General features: G+C 38.1%; 1 protein-coding gene across 5 annotated transcripts in view; it reads left to right on the forward strand.

Annotated features, from left to right (window-relative positions):
- Positions 1-20,558, forward strand: part of MYO18B (myosin XVIIIB) — a 390,269-nt gene that overhangs the window by 218,974 nt on the left and 150,737 nt on the right. For all 5 annotated transcript variants that reach the window (XM_075214447.1, XM_075214450.1, XM_075214452.1 and 2 more), the window contains 3 exons: positions 7,899-8,053; positions 15,135-15,258; positions 18,992-19,192. In XM_075214447.1, the coding sequence (XP_075070548.1) occupies positions 7,899-8,053; positions 15,135-15,258; positions 18,992-19,192 (480 nt within the window). The remainder of the gene's footprint in view (positions 1-7,898; positions 8,054-15,134; positions 15,259-18,991; positions 19,193-20,558) is intronic.

The following is a 20,558-nucleotide window of genomic DNA, read 5'->3' on the forward strand; positions in this document are numbered from 1 at the left end:
ACAGGAATTTTGTAGTGTTTAAATATCCTGTAGAAGTTTCCAGAAGGGTTAATAATCCCGATTAAGTCTCTGTACTTTCTCTCTAAAAGGTAGATGTTAAACTGTAGGCAGTGGTAAAGATTATAACAAAACACAGGACTGTTACTTAATTCAGTCACAAGATGGCGCTGTTCTCTCATCACTCTTCCCTCTGACGCTGGGGTGTGTGCAGTACACTGCAGGCTAGGATTTTACCTTGAAAAGGTTCTGCAGTTCGTGGAAACTGTGTTGGACGCCCCACTGTGTGTCTCCAGCCATTCTCCAGCCGTGTGTGCTGGCAATATATCACCAATTCCAGCAGCAGATCAGTCTCTCATGTAAGCCTCCCCTTTCTTGTTGCTATATCACACACTCCTCCTTCCTGCACATCCTCCTGGGTACGTACTTTCAGTTCAACTGTCAACTGTCATTCCCACTGTGTCTTCCTCAGCCTCTAGTAACCCCTTGTAGCCCTGCATCTTAAAAGCGTTTATGCACTTCCTCTGTGCTGTTCAACAGGGGGCACCACACAGAGCACCATGACATCTGCTCACAAGAACTTATGTATTGCATTTTGCCTGTTTAATGTCTTCATTTTAATTCATCTAGAAAACAAGGTGCACGTTATTATATGTATAAAAAATGCATGTGATATGTATCAGGGTACTCCTAGTGGATACGCTGAGACTTCCGTTTTCACAGTTACCTAACTAACTGAAATCTTCAATAAAAACATTTACTATTGTAATAATACCTAGCATGCAAACTCTGGTTTCTTATATTTCACTATAGTGTTATTCTGTTTGTATTGCTCTATTTGTAGTTTTTATTTACCTTTACAAAATGAGTTAGAGAAAAAATTACTAGCACATTACTAATATAGCATTATTTGGAATAAGTCATGTTTAATGCAAACAGTTTAAATAACATGGCAGCACTGTAGTAGCTGATTTTGTTTTATTTCAGTAGTAATATGTAACTACTAACAATATTATTAGCTCACCTGACTGGCAATATTACTTAACAAAATCCTCCCAGATCCAATGTAAGAGACAACATGTACATAAAGTGCCAGTGATTTCGTGTGCACACTGAGCTTGCTCAGCTATTGTTGTAAGACAGTTCTCTCAGAATTGGCCTATACATACACTATTTCCTTATTAATGCATAATCAAGATTGAAGCTGGTAAAATATGATGCCATTAACTGTATTTTTATGCAGAGCTCTCAGTAGGTATTTTTGCATAATCATATTTCACGTTTAAGATTTCATCTGAAAGATAAATTGCTATTATGATATACCAGTAGATGCTGAGACTTCAAAGTGGGAGGCAAATGTTCAGGAAGGTCATTACTGACACAACTCCCTGCCATAGGGGAGAGTTGAGCTGTTATATTTATTTGGTGTCATCATGGTGATTTATATCCCGAGTATCTTATGTCTATATCTTTCGCCCAGAAATTCTTACATCAATAAATGTTTATGGGTTGCCTAATAATGCCTATACATATTACCATTATCTCCCATGTATGTGCCTGTGTTACCCTGCTTATGTTTATCATGTCTGACCTTCTGATACTGGCCTTCTGAGACCGGCTTGTACTTGATCCTTACTGTTTATTTGTTACCCTAACCCTGGCCTGTTATACTCTACTGAGCCTTTTCTGCATGCCAAGATATTCACTACACTCCTTGCACCATCCTTGTATATAGTTAGCCGCTGCATAGTGAGGCTAGTTCTGAGAGGCTGGGACCTTTCTCTGTGGTCAAATCCATCACTCCATTGCAGAGATATCTGGTGAAAACCAGTGTTCTCATTAGTCTTCTTGCATCTAGCTAGCACCAAATGCTAGCAGCAAAGTGGGTTCACATCCATGACACCTTGTTACAAAATACTGGCTAGCACAGAGACCTGACCATGCAAAGGCACCTTTGTGGCTGGCTCCACAACCACTAGCATTGTATGTGCTATGTCACGGTTACAACAGAAGTACAGCTAGGAGTCACGAATATGGTGAAAACACTCTGTGTTTGTTTGCAGACAAGTATAAATAACAGGTAGTCAGGAGTAGTGGTAATTACCAGGTGCAGGCTGATGCAGGAAATAATATAAATGTCCAGAAACAAGCAGGTACACAGCTAATGCAGGGAAGCAGGGGTATGAACAGATTCCAGGCAGCATGAACCAGAGGAGCAAGGCAGGAGGAAGAATCCACAGGTAACACAGGATATGACATCAGAATAGGACAACAATAACCAGCCATGTGTGCTGGGAGTGACAGGGTATATAAAGGGAAAACCACACCCAGGTGCATGGGATAATTGGAACATGAAGGTTAACCCCTAATGTATACAATAAGGCACAATAGCAGCACCTCTGGTGAATAGAGGTACTGCCAATACAAATACAATGATAAATACAAAAAGGCAGGAGCTGCCATGCAAAGCAGCATGTAATGCATAAGCTGTAGGCAGATCGTGACATGCTACGTTCCAATATGTATTGTCCATTTTAAGTTATTTTTCCTTATAGAGCCTGGATGCCTGTGGACAATGAACTTTCCAGTACCCTTTGTGTACATTTTGCCCTATTAGTTATTAAATCTTTTACGACCGACAATCACCTCCTTGTGGTTTTGCAGGCTGGAATACTTAGCTGATCCAGATTAACTCTAATGGGAAAGAAAAATATGAAGTCACTGTTTGTTTAAGCTCTCACTTGAGCTGGTATGTCCATAGAAACCTCATGCGGAAATTCATGGGATACAGCACTCATGTTGTTTACTGATCATGTGCCTGGCAGCTGATTTAATGGATCATAGGCAAATAACTGGAACCAAATGCTGTCTGTTCTAGTCCAACTCCAGTGTACTGCCTATTCCTGGGAACATAGGTCTTTGCCCAGCACAACAGAATGCAGATCCATTATTATTGTTAGTTTGGAAGCACCTTGCAATAAAAAAGTTCTTACTAGCAAGGTAGAATTTATTACCAAGCTCAGATAACTTAGATTAAATTTGTACAATGATGATTGGAAGGTAACCGTCTTTCTAGCCATTCACAGCAGCAAAACAAATTTTATTTGAGATCAGTCTCCACAATATAAGAGTAATCTATATACATAAAACTCTAATTAAAATAAACTTTTCTTCATAGAATTGGTGAAAGGAATCATCTATTTTAGTATGAGATGCTCGTTGTCTAATTACAGGCTTCATTAGTTCAACATTCTGCTTATTTAATGCAATGTTCTAATGATTGCAGTTTTTCATTTCCATCATTGTGTGACCCAGAGCAAGATCATAGTATAGTTTGCTTCTTGTCTTGTGAATTAAAATGGATTATCAGTAGCATATTTTATCCAGGTTGCTCAAATCAGCATTGTCCTTGATATTGTTTGCAGTCAATTTAAAAAGGAAGGCTAAAGAAGGAGAGTTGTCTTGTCAGTTCTGTGTAGTTGTAGCTGGTGGATTCCAGTGGCATCAAAAACAATGCAAGTTCTTTTGGTGTCACAAATGTTTACTGAATAACTGCAGCAGTAACAGGTAATGCCAGTTTCAACAGTGAATAAATATGATATTAAAGTCTCTGTACCAGTAGACATTTGAGACTCAAATATAAATGCAAGTCCAAAGAATAGTTGGAGGACCAAAGCCAGAGGGGGTAGTCGTTGAAAGTCAAGGGGTCAAGATACCAGAAGTGTAGTCGTAAAAACCAAAGGTCAAACACAGATAATTAGTTCAAGAAGTATAAAGGAACCTGCTTATATAGGCCTGGTCATTAGACCTTTCCTTGATGCAGTTTCATACAGATGAAATCATGCAGCAGGTTATAACTGAACCTGGAGCTCACAGTAGCCCAGAGTCAGGAGTTCAAGTCCCACAGTGGTGTCAGGTAGCATGAAACACCCAGCATCTGCGATATTGGAGAGCCCCGCTATGCAAAAAAACCCAGTGTTATTTTAGATGGTGATTTCTGCTTTAGCAAAGCCCTCACGGCATACAAGACTCCCACAGGAGGGCTAGTCAGTGACTGTACCAATATGGGACCTGCAATGACTTATTAAGAAGTGGTTGGAGGGACTTTTTATTAATCCTAATCATGTTGACTTTTTTTTTTACAATGTTTCAGATTATTTGGTAATGCTGACTTTGATGCTTTGTACTGTAATACAAAAAATAAAATATGATGATGTTCAAAGATCAATAACTAACAATATTGACAATAACAGTAGTTTATGAACTGCAAAATATGTGGGCGTATGTGATGAAATGTAGTATATCTAATGACTGATTATTATTTTCTGTTGAGTTTATGTATTACACTATGAATATTTTATGTAACCTTTCAAAGTGTATTTTGTTAACTGACCTGAGTCTGACCTAGGCAAGTGTCAATGGTCTTTTGAAAGTAGCCAGGCCCAGAGACAGATAAACTCTGAGTAGTTTGTGTATGCAGAGGCGTTAGACTTAGCCAGGCCGAAAGAGCAGAGGTGAGAGATTCTCTGAGGTGCCCAAACATATATCTTAGTGATAGATAATTTGCTTTGGGGAAAACTCTGTGTCATTTTGGAAATCAATCTGACTTTAATTCAAAGTGAAATTCCTAAGGTGTGGGGGGTGGGGGGCGGGGGGGCGGTGAAGAGCCCAGCAAGAAATGTTTTAAAAATCCCTTGTAACAGTAGTGCAGTGTTCATTTCCTTGAGGGAGTCTATCAAGACTGACATGTCCCATACTTTTCAACTGTGTTCCTTCATACATTAGGTCGTAAGTAGTAACTCCTATTTTATTTCATATCATATCTTATTCCCTGAAACTCATTTGTGCAACATATTGTATGTCTTTGTTATTAATTTTTGTAAATAAGCATTGTAAGCATTTTTCAGATTAAATAAATGTAATCTAGTGTGTTCTCCTTGATTCTTTGTGAACTTGTGAAGCCCTGGGAGGCTCATGCTACATGAGTATGTGATTTAAGTGTGACCATTAACACGTGGTTCTGGTGACATAAATCCCTTGTGGTGGCAGAAAAGGTGTATTCATTGTTAATTAACTAAGGTAACACCAGTCATGACCAGCTGTTCAGATTGCCGTATTTCAGATGGGCTGAGGTGTTCGTGACATCGTACAGTACATTTTAATTTGTTCAAATACAGCTAATTGCTCACCTCCTACATAACAATGAGCCATCGTTCCATAATTCAGAACCGCCCCAATAAATATGTTCTGTGCAACCTTTTGCTGGTTTGGGGATTTAGTTGGAAAAGTGCATAGTGGTAAGTGTGAAAACTTCACTTCAATGTTCACTGGATTTCCAATTTAAGACCAGCTTCTTTATTCATTTAAGATTTTCTATTTTCCCCAAAAACACTGCTTTGTCCATTTCCCTGTAAACATTTTTGTTGTGAAAAAAATGCCTCTGCTGCTCCCCCTAATAGGAAATGCCCTTTTCCTCCTATCTCAGTTTTGAAGTTTTGTAAATGCCCATTAGTGCTTATTATGCTGCATAAAGTTAGATTTTATACAAACAATACACCTCTAAGGGGGAGATTTACTAAGCCTGTTTTTCAGCGATTTTCTGAGTGGTTTGAAAACAGTCAGATTTACTATAGGCCAAGTTGTTCAGAAACCACAGTTTTCTAAAATGCCACTTAACACATCTCTTCCCCAAATTGTTAATTAATGTGTTAAAAATACAAAGCGTGAAATTTATCACAATGCTGTTTACAAAACTGCAGAAAAACCCTTCGAAATCATTCCGACATAATTAGGTGGTTGTGAGAGGTGAGATAGAGATATCTTGTCTGTCCACACATGTAAAAATAATTAATTAAAGAAAGAAAGTAAAAAAGATCTTCCCTTCCCCTCTGTAACAGACTGTGTTCTTATGAACACTCCATTTGTCTCAAACTTTGTTCTAGACTGTAATCATGTACTGCAATCAGTATATAGTGTATCTCCCAACTCTATAGGACTGTGGAATAAGTTGCCACTTAACAAATAAAAATATGTATATTTTATAGAATTGTCTTTTTCCCTTTTTATTACAAAAATAAATATTAAAAGGTATGAGAGACTAATATAAAAATAAAGATACATATGGTACCCTACAAAAGCAATTTATGATGGATTACATGGAAAGCAGGACACCACTAGGCAAAGCAGTCCACACTAAGTAGTTAGGAAATGCATGTCATGTAGTTTAATGAGGCACCCAATCATTTATTGGTAACTACAAATCAAGGGACATAAACCTGTTTCTTGTGTAAGCTATGCATTACTGTACTGTGCATACGCACAAAAAATGCATGCACATACGTCCGTATATAGTTTTGTCTGTGCCAATGTCACTGGTTTTCTTACAAGAAGGAGAATGGGGCGGGCAGGGGATAGGCTGAGTACAATAAGGGTGTGTTCATGCAATTGCAACTTAATTTTATGTGGACACATACGCAGATATGCCTTTAAGGAGGTGTATCTTTTGCGGGTACTGATGGGCTAGTGTAACAATACATAATGATGATGATGACATTTAGCAGCACTATCTAACTGCTTCTGATTGGCTGATTGCATATTGAGTCATCTGACTGCTAGGGCCTGATTCATTAAGGATCTTAACTTCTTATTTTAGTCTCCTGGACAAAACCATGTTACAATGCAAGGGGTGCAATTTAGTTTTCTGTTTTGCACATAAGTTAAATACTGACTGTTTTTTCATGCTGCACACAAATATCAACTTTAAATTTCAGTGTACAAATAAGCTATCAAGTATTTGTGTGCTACATGAAAAAACAGTCAGTATTTAACTTATGTGCAAAACAGAAAACTAAATTGCACCCCTTGCATTGTAACATGGTTTTGTCCAGGAGACTAAAATAAGAAGTTAAGATCCTTAATGAATCAGGCCCCTAGTTCTTAACTCATTAGCGTTGCTGTTATACGAAGTTGTAGATGTTTATTTGTGTTGCTTAAGTGAGATTTCCATTTGCATGAAAGAAGATTCTTATTTGATCTTTAAAGGAGAAAACAACAGATGTTAGTATTTAGTTTAGTTTGTGTTTGTATTTAATTTCATTTGATATTGCTGATGAAACTTTCATATTTATTAAACACACTGTCAATACACTATTCTCACTTGCTTATATGACACTTCATATGTGACACAGCTTTGTCCCGATCGATGGGAAAGTTGGGAGGTATTCCGTTCACTGCTAGACAGAACAGGACATCCTGGTGCTTCAAAAACGCTAGGCAGGGCTTTGGGTGTGTGGCCACACCCACATTGGGACATGACTTATTCCCGATCATGCCGGGGCCATGTCCCCATCCTGATGCTGCCTTCTCAAAAGATGGGAGATAGGAACACATGCATGTGAATGTGCTTTTTTAAGCACAAATGAGCCCCTCAATGTTGACACATTGCTTTTATTTTCCACTTATTTAATAACTATTGTGTTGGTTTGGTATCTTGCAACTTTTATTTTCCATTTTTCTTCCGTAAAGTTTATTCTGTAATGTTCATCAAATTACTTTATGCAAAAACATAGACGGAAAATAAAATGCTTGACCGCTTTCTATGATTTATAGATTGCAATGACAATATCCTATTGGTACATTTCAGTATTTTTCAAATGCATGAAATTCAGTTATTTCCATAATCATTTCTTTGGCTAGTGGCTGATTTATAAAGGAGAATTTTCTCGAGCTTGTTTCCATCACAGATAGCAATACTACAAAAAAAAGCAAAAAATGAATAATACAGTTGCTTAGGGGTTATCTGCCCATTAAATGACAATTTCTGCTGTACAAATGTGTGCCATGGAGCATAAATTGTGGACTAAAATTGCTGATATAATTCACCTTCTACCTTGGTTCCACAGCTCAGTGATTTGCAAAGTGCATATGAGAACACCAGACGGGCTGCTCAGCAAGTGAACAGGAAGTGCAAACACTTGACCTCTGACCTTGAGGACACTCGAGTGTTGATGGAAAATCAGCAGATCCGCAACCATGAGCTAGAGAAAAGACAGCGAAAGTAAGGGAAATAAACAGAGATGTATTTCATCAAGCACATGGAGTTGTTTTTCTGCAATATGTCTAATTGATTTTTTTTCAGAAGAAAGTAAGTATAAATCACACAAGGATGTTAGCCCAAAATAACGTAAAATTCACTTAAAGCTGAATTACCACCAAAAGTGGTGAACATTTTTATTCCTCACTTTTAAATAGCTGTGGAAGGTAGCGTGAATGGTAGGACCAATCAGAAGCTCCCATATCATGTTTGTGGCCTCTGACTGGTCCTCCCATTTATATAGAGCCCTTTGCTTTGAGACGAACCACGGAGCTCCAGACAGTCCGGCTTCATGGAGCAGCCCTCAGGACTCCAGGAAGATCTAGGGCCTGATTCATTAAGGATCCTAACTTAAGAAACTTCTTATTTCAGTCTCCTGGACAAAACCATGTTACAATGCAAGGGGTGCAAATTAGTATTCTGTTTTGCACATAAGTTAAATACGGACTGTTTTTTTCATGCAGCACACAAATATCAACTTTAAATTTCAGTGTACAAATAAGCTATCAAGTATTTGTGTGCTACATGAAAAAACAGTCAGTATTTACCTTATGTGCAAAACAGAATACTAATTTTCACCCCTTGCATTGTAACATGGTTTTGTCCAGGAGACTGAAATAAGAAGTTTCTCAAGTTAAGATCCTTAATGAATCAGGCCCCTAGTTTGCAGATGGAGATGCAGTTTTAATATTGATCTTGTATTATTTACATAGAATTTACTTGTACCACCCTCTATTTTTACAACCTACCTTACAAATATTCTCTTAACAAATGTGCTTTAAAATGCAGCCTTATTGAAAGGTTTTAGCATAAATTCCTTTGGATGTATAAAGAAGAAAATGTATTCAGAAAATGGACATGGCATACAACTAACATCTATTATTATGGGGCGATGTTATCTACACTTACATACGGCACATTGTCTGAATAGTAAAAAGACAGTGACTTATATCTCTGGCTAGTTCCCATGACACTACAAGGTCATTTTAGGATCCTTTACAATGTTGTGATAGAAAGGCGGCATGTCTTTCCTTTTCTATCTCTTAGTTTTAAATAGAGAAGTTGAAATAATGAAAATTTCAAAGGCTTCAGTTTTAATGACACAAATTCTGCTGATATGAAGTTTATTTCTCTACATTTTGAAATATTAGACGTTCTTTGCTGAGCTAAGGAATCTAACGAACAGTGAATTTCATAGGTTTTATACTCCAATGTAAGTTCTTATGGCCTAATTCTTTAGAGAAGAATTGTCCCAGATCTGGTCCCTTTGTGCTCTAAACAGCTATGATTATACAGTAGCTTAAGATTAATTATAGATCTTAACACAGCAAATAGCTAATTCATTTGATTGAGTTATTCAGTTATTCAAAAACTCAACAAATATGACTAAAATTGGGTTCTGATGTTACACAATATTATAGTGAAACAATTACAGGTTTTAAGCTACTACTGTATATAAATGGGTGATAACTATGTTGAAATGAAGACTTGGGAGACTTGTGAAAAAGAAGCAGAATAGGCTTTGGAGATACAGTATATAGGAATTCTAGAAATCCTTTGAAATGTAGATTCCTAGACACTGATTACCAATGATACATGGCAGTGTAAATCCTTTACAGGTCAAACATTTTATGCATGTTTCAGTATGATGTTTATCAGGTTCAATGTTAAATAATCTAAATAGGAAACCAGATGTAATGTCATGTGTAAGATTGTGACCTTCCAACGACCCTGTACCCTTCTTTTATTCTTTATTCTGGTACATAGTCTTTTTAGTTGAGATCTGCCAGTCTGATATATGTTTCTGTACAGGGAAGTAATGCAGCAATCCATTGCTTTCTAAGTAGATACAAGATTGACCAGTCCACATTACTCACAGCAGGATTTTACTAGATTACCCTGCTTTTCTTCTAGCTCACGAGCACATACAGGTGAGGACACATCTCTGTGCTTGAACCTGTCTCTTACATAACACCATAATACAATAATATCATCAAGGGATAAGACAAGAGGAGTAGAATAGTTCAGTATACCATATGCACATACACCGACTGACCACAACAGTAAAACCACCTGCCTAATATTGTTCAGGTCCACCTTTTGTCACCAAAACAGCTCTGACCCATCGACATCCCACAGACACTCGATCATATTGAGATCTGTGGAATTTGGAGGCCAAGTCATCACCTTGAACTCTTTGTCATGTTCCTCAAACCATGAACAATTTTTGCAGTGTGGCAGGGCACATTATCCTGCCGAAAGAAGCCACTGACATCAGTGAATACCGTAGCCAGGAAGGGGTGTACTTGGTAGCAAAAATGTTTAGGTAGGTGGTACATGTTAGAGTAACATCCATATAAAAGCCAGGACCCAAGGTTTCCTAGCAGAACATTGCCCAGAGCATCACACTGCGTATGCCGAATTGACTTCTTCCCATAGTGCCATCTCTTCCCCAGGTAAATGTTGTGCATGCACCTGGCTGTACACAAAATGTAAAGGAAACTATGATTCATCAGACCAGGCCACTTTTTTCCATTGCTTCATGGTCCAGTTCTGGTGCTCACCTGCTCATTGTAGGCTCTTTCGGCGGTGGACAGGGGTCAGCATGGGCACTGTGACCGGTCTGTGGCTACATAGGCTCATACACAGCAAGCTGCGATGCACTGTGTGTTTTGACATCTTTCTATCATAGCCGGCATTAGCTTTTTCAGCAATTTGTGAATCCCCCTTCTGTGGGATTGGACCAGATGGGCTAGCCTTGGTTCCACACGTGTTTCAATGAGGCTTGGGGGTCTATGACCTTGTTGCTTGTTCACCAGTTGCCCTTCCTTGGTCCAGTTTTGGTAGGTAGTAACCAGAGCCGGATTTAGACCTCATGGGGCCCTAGGCAAGATATTGGTTTGCCCCTCCCCCTCCCTGAAACAATCCATAGCACTATATTTTTTTAGCATAGCATATACTCCTATAGTTAAGTAGAAGGGTAAACTTATGTGCCGCCGCACATCACGCTGCTCCTCCTGCATCACCATGCAGCCCCTCATTATTATCTTTCTCATCGCACTGTGCCCTCCTTTATCATTACACTGCATAACACTGTGGTCCCTCATTACTGTCCCTATCATCACACTGTGCCCTCCTTTATCATTACACTACATCACACTGTGCCCTCCTTTATCATTACACTACATCACACTGTGCCCTCCTTTATCATTACACTGGTTTACACTGTGGCCCCTCATTATTGTCCCTCTTATCACACTGTCCCCTCCTTTATCATTACACTGCATTACACTGCGGCCCCTCATTACTGTCCCTCTCATCACACTGTGCTCTCCTTTATCATTACACTACATCACACTGTGGTCCCAGCAGTTAAAGAATAATGACCACGGACCCCATATTTTGTCAAAGGATCTAGCAGAATTTTGAATTATACTAATCATATACTCCATACGATGAATATTAAGCTCAGTGGTCGAAGTGGAAATTTAGAAGTGGCGGTATGAAAAATGTAATGGGAATTTAAACAAGTGAATGGAATTTTATTATTTTACAATGAAGGCAGTATGAGAAGTAGCGGTATGGCATACTACCATTTACACCCCACTTCCACCACAGCTTACCTTTCAATTCACACAAATTGTACTTTATCTTTAACTAAACTTTTTAATCATAATTAAGAAGGAAAAAATAATTATAGGGTTGCGCTCAACTCTACAATAGGCAAGAGCAGCTATACTAAAAGGGAATACCTTCCCCACATAGATACTGAACAAAATGAAGTATGCGGTCAATTGCATATAATGACATGTTACTTAAAATGATCAAAAAAATGCTGAGATTGAAAAAATATAATACAAATGGATACCAAACATTTAATGGATATATAAACCAAACACACTTGTGTGGATGAACATATAAAATCAAATATAGATTAATAACCATCGGTATATCAACCATAAAATAAATCTAATGTGAACAATATACAGTGTTAAAACACAACTGATCAGTTGAACTCAATCTAATCTAAAAGTCCAGACCAAACAAAGTTCATTGGAATCCAAAAGACTCAGATGTCAGTATAGCAGCCGCACAATCCAGAAATAAAATAAATGATGTTGGATGAAGGAAGAAAATGTTAGCTCAAGATCACTAAACTTACTTAACTTGATATCCGGGCACGGAGTAAAAGTGGCTGGAAGATTGTCCTGTCTGTGATGGATCTCTTAGAAGATACAATGTGCGGCAGCGGGGATATGACAGTAGAACCTGGTGAGCGATCAAACAGCAGGCGACAAGGGGCGTGTGGAACGCACAGTACTCCTTCCTGTGTGAGGTAACTGTGTGGGCGTCCCAACGTGTTTTATTTGCCAGGCACCCCCCCCCTTCCCTGTACGAGTCACGGGCGGGGGCGGTGGATGGGGGCGGGGCAGTTGGTTAGCCGCGAATCGGAGGAGGGCCAGCAATTTTTTTTTCCTCCCCCCCCCCCCATCTGGGCCCCCTGAGAGCCGCTAGGCCCTAGGCAGGTGCCTAGGTTGCCTAGCGGTAAATCCGGCCCTGGTACTAACCACTGTATACCAGGAACACCCCACAAGACCTGCAGTTTTGGAGATGCTCTGACCCAGTCATCTAGCTATCATAATTTGGCCTTTGTCAGAGTTGCTCAGATCCTTACTCTTGTGCATTTTTCCTGCTTCTAACACATCAACTTCAAGAACTGACTGTTCACTTGCTGCCTAATATATCCCTCCCCTTGACAGGTGCCATTGTAACAAGATAATCAATATTATTCATGTCACTTGTGGTTTTAATGTTGTGGTTGATCAGTGTAAACTCACATACTCATTTATATTACTTGTGCAAATAGTATTAATTTAAGCTGAATGCCCCAATGAGCAAGAAGCAGAGGTGAATTTCTAATATACAAGGTGCCTGGTCATTTTAGAGTTAATAAACTACTTGACAAGATTTTGATAAACCGTAAGGTGCAAAAAAATTGTGAAAATGTGCTGAGTTGTCAAATGTAAACCACCCCTGTCTAAAAATGTCTTGTTTGTAACATTACAGATGATCCGTCTTATGATGTGTTATTTTCTCTGTAAATTTGTGTTTAAATTTGAGCAGAAACTACTACTAATAGTGCGTCAGTGTACAATTAGTAATGGGTGAACAGAGATTGCATCCAGTTACAAAACTGAAACAAAAGGGGCACATTGTCTGATTTGCCCAATAAAATCATTAAATATGTGCAAAACCAATCTGCAAAGATCTATATTCTACAAATTTCAGTGTCTGCAGTGAATTTATTTGTAAAAGTAAAGTTGAATTATTATTTTTTTACCATTGTAACACTAATTCCTTTTTCATAAATGTTGTTTTTGAACAAATTTATATTTTGAGATATCAGTTTGAACAACAATTTTATTACATAGTAAAAAATAACAACTATTGTAACAAATGCACATTTTTGTTTTTGAGCCATTCTTTTAAGACTTCAGAATTGGTTTGCTATAAATGGCCATTATTACTGACAAAAGAACATATCAGCATAGAACAGAAGATGATCTCTCAGATATGGGAGTATTCCTGTTTTACAAATACTATATATTATTGTCTTAGAAATATCACATAGGGGGGAAATTCTGGATGTGAGTTAATCAAAAAGTTGCTTTATTCAACATGATGATACATAGTGTCATATCAGGGCCCTCTTAAGACCATCTTGGGCCCCCGGGCACAGCAGTGCATCGGGCCCCTATATATAAAAAAATAAAATAAAATGATTATATATATGGGCCCGTCGGAGGAAGCCAAAAAAAAAAAAAATGGAAAAAGAAAACGGAGCGCGACGGAGGAGGAGACCATGGAGGGAGCCGGATCACCTGCTGACAGCACGGTAAGTATTTTCTTCTTTTCTTTTTCCATGTTTATTTTTTTTGGCTTCCTCTGACGGGCCCCCTGGGCTGCAGGGCCCCCGGGCACCTGCCCATTGTGCCCTATGGGAAAGACGGCCCTGTGTCATATAGCCAGGGACGGAACAGTGAATTGCTGGGCCCCACAGCAAACTTTGGGTAGGCAATGCCGCTATAGTCTATTATGAAATGAGGCCTCCGCTCTTCTCTATTCAGGGCAGAGAGGGGGCCAGGAGGGTGGTGTGGGGGCCTTGGAGGGAATAGAAACCAGCATCGTCAGACCTCCTTTTCTCTGGGCCCCATAGCAGCTGCATGCCACAGGAGTTATGGCACTAAAGAAGCACACAATGCTAGTAGTGAAGTAGCTCTATTTCTTTTTTCTATAAAGAATCAATATTTTATAAATCACTATTATGGAAATTACACAATATAGAACCTGTAATGTGAAGAGGCAATCCCTATAATTCTTGCAGTAGAAACTTGTGTCTGTACAGAGTCAAACTCTTTGAAGTTCTTTCCTTGGAAGAAAATAGTATCATTTGAGATAAAATAGCATACAACAAAAAGAGCTTCAAAGTACGGTAAATAGGTATACACAGGATTACTTTGATGTACTCGACAGTTTGTGTTGAGCATTTTCTATGGCTGATGAATAGTGATCATATTCTGCTAAGTATGTTAACCAGAGATTTAAGTGAACGTGAAAAAAAAGAACAGTTTAGGCTTTTCTAGATTGTGTTCGCTGTTCCAAAGTTGTATTTCTAAATAATAAGTTGTTAGAGATAAGTACAGGGCTGCTGGCTATGGGTAACAGTGCTTTAGGGTGGACTCTGTAGTGTTAAATGTGAGCACTATCTCTTTAAATAGAGACAGCTAATTTCAATGATTTTGTCATGTCTTTCATCAATGGATCATTCATGATTCAATTATTTTGTCATCTAGGGTTATTTTAGCAGACTTTATGGTAACAGAAGTGAAATGTCACCAGACAAACGTGTTAGAAAGTAACTTGCAGAGTTAATGTCATGGTATTTTACTTGCTGAACATTTAATATTACCGTAACATTTTCGGAAGCGCTCATCCTATTCCAGAGCTGTGTAAGAAAACAGTAATTGGGTGGTTTTCTGTGCAGGTTTGATATGCAGTTAGCGCAAGCTATTGGAGAAGCAGTGTTTGAAAAGAGCCTACGAGAGAAGGTGACACAAGAAAATACATCTTGCCGATGGGAAGTTGGAAAACTTCGTCAACAGTTCGAGGTGAGATTGTGCACAAAGTGTCTTGATGTCTGGCTCATGTATCAATACATTAATTGTCAGGTCATCTAATCGTGTCGGGTCTCATAAAGTTTGTCAAATCAACATTATGTTGCTGGGGATTAGAAAATCGGCATGTCATTTTATATACTGTATGATGTATTTATACATGTATTCATATAGTGCCACTGGACATGCAGAGCTGAACATTAGATATTACACAAGTATGACATTAGACACTATACAAGTATTTTAGGGTTACATTACATGAATTATTAGAGATTGCAAGGAAAAAAAAATGAATGTACATTGACTTGCATTAACATTTAATGTGTACTTTATCTTGGACCAAAAGGATTAAAGTGCAAAGCACAATCATACTTATTTACTGCGCCACTCGGTAAGTAACTGTTGGGAGAATTAAGGACAGAAGAATTTGGTGGGTATTTGCAGAGATATAGAGCAGCGTAGGTGAATGGTTAGTACTGGGAAAAAGTTTTGATGCTACACAGAATTAATTGTAAAGGCTGATACGTATAATACAGCTGGGTTAGTGGGTAAACACTGTGTGGGGCTGGTAAATCACAATAGTGAGGTCCTGCTGTCCAAAATAAAGCTAAACAAATAGAAGAAAAAGGTAGCAATAAATACAGTACTCAAACATTGGCACACCAAACAAATATCACATATACATGAAAGTGATACCAGTAATATCAATGTATTAATAATTTCTTTAAAATTAAAAAAACATACGTTATTGTGTACAAATAAACAAAACCTTTTAATGAAACATAGATAAAAAAAAACTTCCCCAGTGGCCTCCACAATGTACAATAAAATTCAAAAGGCAGATATAAAGGCTCAAAGCTAACAAAGCACTGAATGCTTGACTGAAGTTCAATGTATAAATTAAAGGATACATTTATCTAACTGAGCAAAATTATATAGCCTATTTGCCAGAAAATATAAGTACTGTAAACAGCAGCAATGAAACAAGGTGCCAGTAGTGTGATGGGGAAGAAAGCGCCTATTTGGTGATCAGGCAACGTAAGATCACCAGCACACTTGTGTCTTCTCTCCTGCCTCCACCAGTGGCTCTGGGGCTGTTGGCTGTGCTTATTCTCTTGTACTCCGGCTTGCACTGATTTGCTCCCTTTTCTGTACCCCACTTCTCATGACTCTATTCTCAAGTTATAGTCAGAGGCTTTAACCCGCCTAGCACCTCATTGCTGCTGGTTTAGTTATTTGTCACTTGGTATTGCACTGTTTTGTCTATATTGTATTGTTCTGTATTGCATTGTATTGTTATGTACTACTCTTTCTCTGTATGGCGCTGTGGACTTTTTGTGGTGCCTTATAAATAAAAGATGATAATAATAATAGGTACTTTCCTGCTATCTGGAGCCATTTGAAAAGAAGAACAAAATACAACCGACATTTAAAAATGAATTTATTCACTCTGCCTTCTACTGAAAGAGAGACTGTGGCATTTTTGCAAAAGAAAGGAATACTGCCAGCTAGGATGCTGTCAAAGAAATCATAAAAATGAAGCTCTACTTTGTTCGTGTAGTTCCTGGAATTGTAGAACATCTACTTGTTGAAAGACGGTCAACATCCGCCAGGGAAATTGGTTCACTGACAGTCGTCTACCATTCGTGACAACCGTTTTCTTCTTCTGTTGCTGGGCCAAGGAATTGACATTGATCAAGTTGTGCAAAGAGGAATTGGGCATGAACAAAGCCGATGACTGCAAATAACTACATGCAAGAAATCTGCGCTGTGTATCTCAATCAACAGACAAAACAGAAGATCGGAGGTGAAGGATTAATCGTCAAAATGTATGAGAGCTTGTTTACCAAGTGTAAGAATAATGCCGGCTGAGTGCTTCCTCAGCAGTGGAGACGCACAAGTGCTTTCTGGTAAAAGTGGATGATCGCAGTGCGGAAACGTTAATGACGGCGATTTTGGACAATCCAAAGAGGCTCTATAATTTACTCGGATAGTTGATGCACCTACAGGACGGAAGAACTGGAAAAGGCTGGATTTCAACATTTCAAAGAAAATCACTGCTACAATTTTGTCGATCCTGACACTGATGTCCATACACAGAGCATCGAACGAATGTGGGGACCTGCTAAATGGCGGAATAAACAACATAAAGGAACAACGCAGCAGCATTTTAAGTCGGAACTCGGAGAAGACAACTTATTTGAGTCACTTTTGGACGCAATTAAAATTTTCAGGTCTTCAGAAAATAAATAAAGAATGGCACCAGATAACAGGAAAAGTACCTAATAATAATAATTTTAAAAAATATGTTAATCAGGCACTTGGCTAATAGCATCCTCTGGGTTAATTTACATATGTACACCAGAAGGTACAAGTCTTTCAGAGGAGCAAAAGTTCTGGTGTTGTAGAGAAGACTGATTTTGGGAAATGTGGGTTCCAAGTCAAAAGATCCATGCTATCAAGCCAAATAGAGAATGTCAACACTGCAAGTCCTAAAGTAAGGAATTAGATAACCTATGCCTACTCGCTGACTAGTCTAATTAATCCTCAGTGTAGTGAGCAACAAGTGCCATGAAGTCCACAATTGGCAACAAGAATTGCAGTAACTGGTAACGATGAACTGCTATGAGAGAAAGGGGAAACTATTCAGCTCGCAAACATGCTTCAAAAGTGAGTGAAGTGGTAGACCATTCATACAAATGTGCAGGAAGCTGTGAGACCACCAGGGGGTAAATGTATTAACTTCCGATTTTTTCAAATTGCTGCTATTTGGCGAGTTTGCAGTGAAAATTTAAAGCGGCAATGGCTTCAAAAGCATTGTTTTGCCATTTCCGCTTTAAATTTTCACTGCAAACACGCCAAATAGCAGTGAGTTGAAAAAAAATCAAAGTTAATACATTTACCACTAGATGTGTTTTGACATTAAGCCCATATTCATGGTTTGGTGTCTAGGATTTCACAAGTCTATTGCTTCATCTATGTTTGTTCATATAGTTCTGGCCCGCCATTTTATCGAGCACTGAGTTACAGATCAAGTCAACTGGTTATCTCTACCAGATGGTGATAGTTATAGCTGTGTGTGAATATGGTTCATCAGAAACTGGACATGCTTCTTGATAATATGTTATGCTCAGTAATAGTAATTTATCCTTCCATTTATACATGGAACCTCAGTCCAGTATTCAGTGCTTTAAGCATTGATGTCTGCCTTTCTTTTGTATTTTATTGTACATTTTAGAGACCACAAGAAAGGATTTTCAAGCTACGTTTCATTACATGGTTTTGTTTATTAGTACACAATCATGCCTATTTTTACGTTTCACATGACAATTTAATGCATTGTGATAGGTACAGTTGCATTCAACTTTATCATATTTTGTTAATGAGCCAAGGGTGGAGTAGCATTTATTCATATTTTTATCTCTTTTATTTATTTAAATGGGCAATAATCACAAAGTAGAGAAATAACCTTTCATTTGTGCCAACAATAATACTACAAAATATGCAATCCACACTCCTGTATGTTTTGCATCTATGTATTATAATCTTAGCATGCACATAAACATTTTAATGGTAACCCTTAATCAGGACAGGAATAACTAAGCAATCATATCAATGTAATACACAAATAGAACACAGCAAAAATAAACTATCAGAAGCAGTAAGTCTCTTTCAGAGTAGACCTTCAGATTCAAAGCATTGTCCATTTATTTTATTTTACTCATAGCAAAAAGAGCTGCAGACATCCAATCTAACCAAACAGCTAGAACTGCTGGGGAAGCAGATAAAGGACCTATCATCCTGCACTGGGCTGGACAGTAACTCTGTGGTCTCCCTAAAGAGCAAAGTATGGGAGTTGGAATCCAGTGTTGCTGAACAGACCCAGCAGCTGGCAGAACAAGCAAATTCCATACAGCACCTTGAGCAGGTAACTGTTAAACATCTTTACATGTATGTATCATAATAATTAGCCAATAAAGAGTAATTATTATATTATACAATGTTAACCAACTCTATACAGAGAATTCTTCAGATACAGTTTCCCTGTCTAGTCAAACTTACAATCTAGTGTATGGTGCTTATGAAAAATATCATATCATATTATGTGACAAAATGACTATGTAGTTTCATGGTAATTTCCCAAATTCTACAACAATGTTCCCTGTAAGGGTGAAACACACAGAGATAAAGTGAGTTACTAGGATTATAATGTATTTTTTTTTATGGGCATGGTCTAATATAACTTATAAATCTGGCTCCAACTTGCATTTCAAAAATATACTATGTATGTGAATATAGACCTGTTTTGAATGAAGTGTCCTTTTTAATATAGATGAGTAAAAAAAAATAAAAAAAAAATATTTCCTTGATTTCCATGATTTAGAGTTGGACTAGTCTAACGGCAAAAGCGTGATTTGTGGTTTCCAAAAGCCTGAATTGCTTATTTTGGTGACAGTATCATGAACAAAATGTGCGCCACCCCCCATTGCAAACTAGACCTTTGCTAAATAGCATTGGGGCTCTTCATGGCACCCCTAGGTTGAATGAAATAGTATTGTGCAAAAATGATTAAGCACTTTTGTGGAACTACAGGTCCCGGCAGCCATTACCTATTTGGGCAAGTCCTGGCAGCCGCTGACTATTTAGGCGTGTTCGTTTTTGTAGGACTATACGCACCAGTATTTTCTGGCAGCCAGAGCTTGCTGGAACATGTAGTTCCTCATTATACCTCATCTTATCTCTTTTAGTCTACATCCAAAGCAAATTTTCTTTCTATCCTGAAGTAGTCCAATTGAAAAGCAAAAACCCTCTAATAGAATGACAAGACTTACTCCTAGTGGAGCCATCATGTACATTTATGAACTTATTTGATGTGTGAACAGCCAGTCCCTTCGCTTTGACTGGCTGGTAATATACTGACCCCTTCATTCACTTCCATAGGGAATTCTACCCCAATTTGCAATACATTATAACAGGAGGATATCACGCTGCAGCACTCTGTTAGAGTGTGACCAGCCTGGCCTGGCATAGTCTTGTGTGATTCCTGGTTTTATTTAGGTGGACCCCATAATTGTTTTCCAACTATTTTAAAAATCACCAGACAAGGCCATATCTCTGATGCTAGTTCCTTAACTTTTTGGGAAGGGCGCACACAGCTGTTTTTTATTTATTTATTTATTTATTTATTTAAATATTCTATTTTTAATACAACAGTAATCATCTTCAAGTTAATGATGACAACTGTTGTATTCTTATTACACCCAAGTTAAGATACAATCAGATTATATCTTGAT

Source organism: Mixophyes fleayi, chromosome 1 (genome assembly GCF_038048845.1).
Source record: "Mixophyes fleayi isolate aMixFle1 chromosome 1, aMixFle1.hap1, whole genome shotgun sequence".
In the NCBI taxonomy this organism is placed as follows: Eukaryota; Metazoa; Chordata; class Amphibia; order Anura; family Limnodynastidae; genus Mixophyes; species Mixophyes fleayi.